The sequence below is a fragment of the Lipotes vexillifer genome, unplaced genomic scaffold (genome assembly GCF_000442215.2).
Source record: "Lipotes vexillifer unplaced genomic scaffold, Lipotes_vexillifer_v1.1 scaffold738, whole genome shotgun sequence".
Lineage (NCBI taxonomy): Eukaryota > Metazoa > Chordata > Mammalia > Artiodactyla > Lipotidae > Lipotes > Lipotes vexillifer.
Genome location: NW_006769699.1, coordinates 463,692 through 466,192, shown reverse-complemented (window position 1 = coordinate 466,192; position 2,501 = coordinate 463,692). Strand labels below are relative to the sequence as shown.

The following is a 2,501-nucleotide window of genomic DNA, read 5'->3' as shown; positions in this document are numbered from 1 at the left end:
CCTGCTGAAAGTTGTAACGAAGATTTGGCTAAGTCATCAGGGTGACAAGCCAGTGATTATCTGTAGTGGGCGGTTCCTGTCTTATGCAGAGGGTGCCAGGTTACAGGGCACCAGCACCACTGGGACATGTGTCTTGTCCTAGGCCAGAAGCTTGGCCTCGGGGTGGCTGCCTCTGGGGGCGGGCACAGGCTGATGGGCCCTGGAGGTGGGCTCTGGTCTCCCTCTCATGTGTAATGACAAAGGCTCCCTCTTTGACCAACTTGAGATACACTGGGCTGCAAGTAAAAGAATGCCTTTGTCCATAATTTTAAGATGAGAATAAGGCACACGGTTTGTAATTGGTTGAAGATTTAGCAGGTTGAGTTTTTTTTAACAGCTTTTTTATATTATCATTGACACACTGATGCTTAATTTCCACAGTTTCGGTTAGTTAAATATACCATCTAGTAATTTTGATTTTAAAAAATGCGGTTTCTCCTTGTGATCTAATATCCCTCTGGGAGCTCATAAAACCTGACGTTTTCTACGAAAACCTCTCAATTTAAACGCAGGTCTCATATTCCCCCAGCTGGTGCTGTGAAGGGTCATAAATTCGTAGGAAAGGCAGAAACTGGGGAGCTATGTTTTTCCTTAGTGAGCATTGTTCTAGATTCCTCACACAGAACACAGTTTCCCTACTATGTTTATAACTAAAAAGTAGTAGTCAATAAAACAACAACAACAACAAAAACTAGTAGGGGGGGCTCTAGGGACACCTGGGGCTTGTTTTTCCAATTAACTTTTTTTCTTTTAATTTATAAGGTTTTTAGGAAGTGAGAGATTGTGCCTATGTGGGTGGCACCACACTGACCCGAGGGTGAGCAGTCCACAAAGCTCTGGTAGCGCCTTACCTGAAGGTTCTAGCTTTTCCACTGGAGCATCGCCCTTTGGCTGTGGGCCCGAGGCTGGCGGCATCTCCAGGTTTGGAATTGACTTCATAATATTGGCCTGGGCTTCTTCTAGGAGCTTCTCAAACTCTTTTCCGTTATAGTGGTCCAGATTTTGCCTTTTCTCTTCCCATTTCCTTTCTGCTTTCTGAAGGACAACAGCAAGTAAAGAAAGTTTTGAGATTTCATGTCGGGGTGGGAGGAAGTATAACACAGTTAAAGTGTTGGTAAAGTGATGCTCTGGTTTCTGTGTCCAGGGACACTTCTGCACATCAGACAAACCTGACCCTTGTGCTGTCTGCTACATGTTTTTAAACAGGCTGCCACTGAAGCCCAAGTGGTATTCATTCACAGAGAAGCAAGCTCAGAAACCCAACCATTCATTCATTAAATTATTACTGAGCACTTACTACATACTCTGCCAACAATCATGGCAGGGACACAGGGATACATGCATTCAAAGGCATGTATCCCATAACTAAGGTTTTGTTTTTCTACACTGAGTTCTTGTTGTAGAGGAGATGTTCAAAGAAACAGAAACAAACACCAAAACGCTCACTAATCCTATGTCTTAGTTCCACTGCTGCCAAAGAATTGCTATATGATCTTCTGGGTCACATTCTCCTGTTTACAAAATGAGGGGCTATTGAGATATCTCTAAGCTCCATCAGGTTCTACAGGAGGGAGAAATATATAAAATGCATTTTAAAATATCTGTGCATTTTTTTTAAAGAGCATTTTCCTGTTATTTTGAGATGCCACATTAATCATTCCAGGAGGACAGAGTGGAAATGAGCACCAGGATTAGTGGAAGCCCATGATGTCAGAGTTGGAGAAGACCCAGGAGATCACGGAATCGATCTATTTTACACGTGAGAACACTGGGGCCCAGTGAGACGGAGGATCTGCCCGAGATTCACTCTCTATGAGTAACAGCCACCACTGTCACCATCCTTATCCTCCTCTAGTTTTCCTTCGTAGCATTTATTATCACCAGAGCCTGGGCTCGGTCCCTTCTGTTCACTGCCAACCCCAGAGCCTATGAAGGCCTGGCACATACTAGGATTCAGTAACATCTTTTGAGTGAATGAAGCTCCGTAGCAGAGCTGTCAGGAAGGCTCAGGCCTCCTTATTGTGGATCAGAGCATTTCAGAGATGACTTGTAAGTGTGCCGTCAAAACTTACTTAAAATATACACGTAACAATGGTAACTATGCCTAGTGGGTTCTCAATAGACATTTTTAAATAAAAGCATCATCCCACTGACATCCTTTAAATGTAGACATGTTTGAAGCGGCAGATCCACTAATTTTCAGGAGGTAATGTGTTTTTGGTCCCCTCCCTGACTCTGATAGGCAGGATCATCATCAGCCAATCACACTCCACCCCATCTTAAGCATTTTGTAAGCAGCTAACTTGGATTAGGGGGCACAGCCACTGACTCTGGAGCAGAGGGGAGCTACCTAGTGTTCAGAGGCCTGGTGGCCATGACTGTGGCCTTAGTGGTTTTAAGAGGTCCATCTCCTCCTGAAACCAGAGTTATCCACTGAAGACTTGCAAGAGAGGCAGGAATGC

The 2,501-nt window shown here is 44.3% G+C and overlaps 1 protein-coding gene across 6 annotated transcripts in view; it reads right to left on the bottom strand.

Annotated features, from left to right (window-relative positions):
- The window catches only part of KIAA1217 (KIAA1217 ortholog), a 323,890-nt gene that overhangs the window by 21,581 nt on the left and 299,808 nt on the right, over positions 1-2,501 (bottom strand). For all 6 annotated transcript variants that reach the window (XM_007445857.1, XM_007445860.1, XM_007445859.1 and 3 more), the window contains one exon: positions 891-1,074. In XM_007445857.1, coding sequence (XP_007445919.1) covers positions 891-1,074 — 184 coding nt within the window. The remainder of the gene's footprint in view (positions 1-890; positions 1,075-2,501) is intronic.